Here is an 878-nt window from a genome sequence, read left to right as displayed (position 1 = left end):
GTGTGTGTGTGTGTGTGTGTGTGTGTGTATACGAGGGGGAGGGCTTGATATCCCATTTGAATGAACAGACAAAGTTGAGACCCAAAAAAATGGGACGGTGTGACACCGCAATTGGACATCGATATGAAAATGTCCAGTCAGATGCACCCACGGACAATAAACAGTATGTCGTAATTGTATACAGACGATAAATGATTTGTCGTAAATTGTACAGATAGTAAATCAAATGTCGAAAATTGTACTCGACAATAAATGACATGTCATAAATAAAAGTTGATCAAATGCAACTGAAGTAAAAGCACTGGGCACACATACACAGAAACCACTCCCAAATGTTGTAACAATACACAACCACGTGTTGACGGATATGGGGCAAAGGGGTGCACAACAACCAAATGGTGGGGTTTAAACACTATCACATCACACTAATTCTAATTACCAACTCAAACTAACCGTAAATCCCAATTCAAATTAGTTCTATTAACAAATTCAACCTATTTCTAATTACAAGTTCAAACTATTTCTAACTGCCATTTCAAACTAATGTCACACCAGAAACACCTACTACATCGGTCATTGCATTGAACCAGCCAGACTATCCAACCCCGCATACACACGGCAAGTGTAACCGCACAAGGGGTAGAGAGAATAACTCACCTCTTTGGCACTGGCAAGCTCCTTGGTCTTGGCCTTCAACTGTTCGTAAACGGAGTGGAGATCTTTCTCCCATTGCCTGCTATTCGCCACCATCACTGAATTCTCGCGAAGCAGCTCATTATTCTGAGACAACAGCCGTTGTGTTTCTAGCGAGTCCTGTGCATAAGGAATAATTTTCTTATCAAGAGGAATGAGGGATCCAGATACTTGAGAGAGCATAC

General features: G+C 41.3%; 1 protein-coding gene across 1 annotated transcript; it reads right to left on the bottom strand.

Moving 5' to 3' along the window:
• Positions 1 to 573: 573 nt before the first annotated feature.
• SARC_17488 (hypothetical protein) lies at positions 574 to 813 on the bottom strand (the record flags this gene model as incomplete). Its single annotated transcript, XM_014288418.1, has 1 exon — positions 574 to 813. A coding segment is annotated over one exon (240 nt), but the record flags the coding sequence as incomplete, so codon positions are not given.
• Positions 814 to 878: the final 65 nt, after the last annotated feature.

This window comes from Sphaeroforma arctica (assembly GCF_001186125.1).
Source record: "Sphaeroforma arctica JP610 unplaced genomic scaffold supercont1.10954, whole genome shotgun sequence".
Taxonomy (NCBI): Eukaryota; class Ichthyosporea; order Ichthyophonida; genus Sphaeroforma; species Sphaeroforma arctica.
Note: the sequence above shows the minus strand (reverse complement) of the source record. Positions and strands in the feature narration are given on the sequence as shown.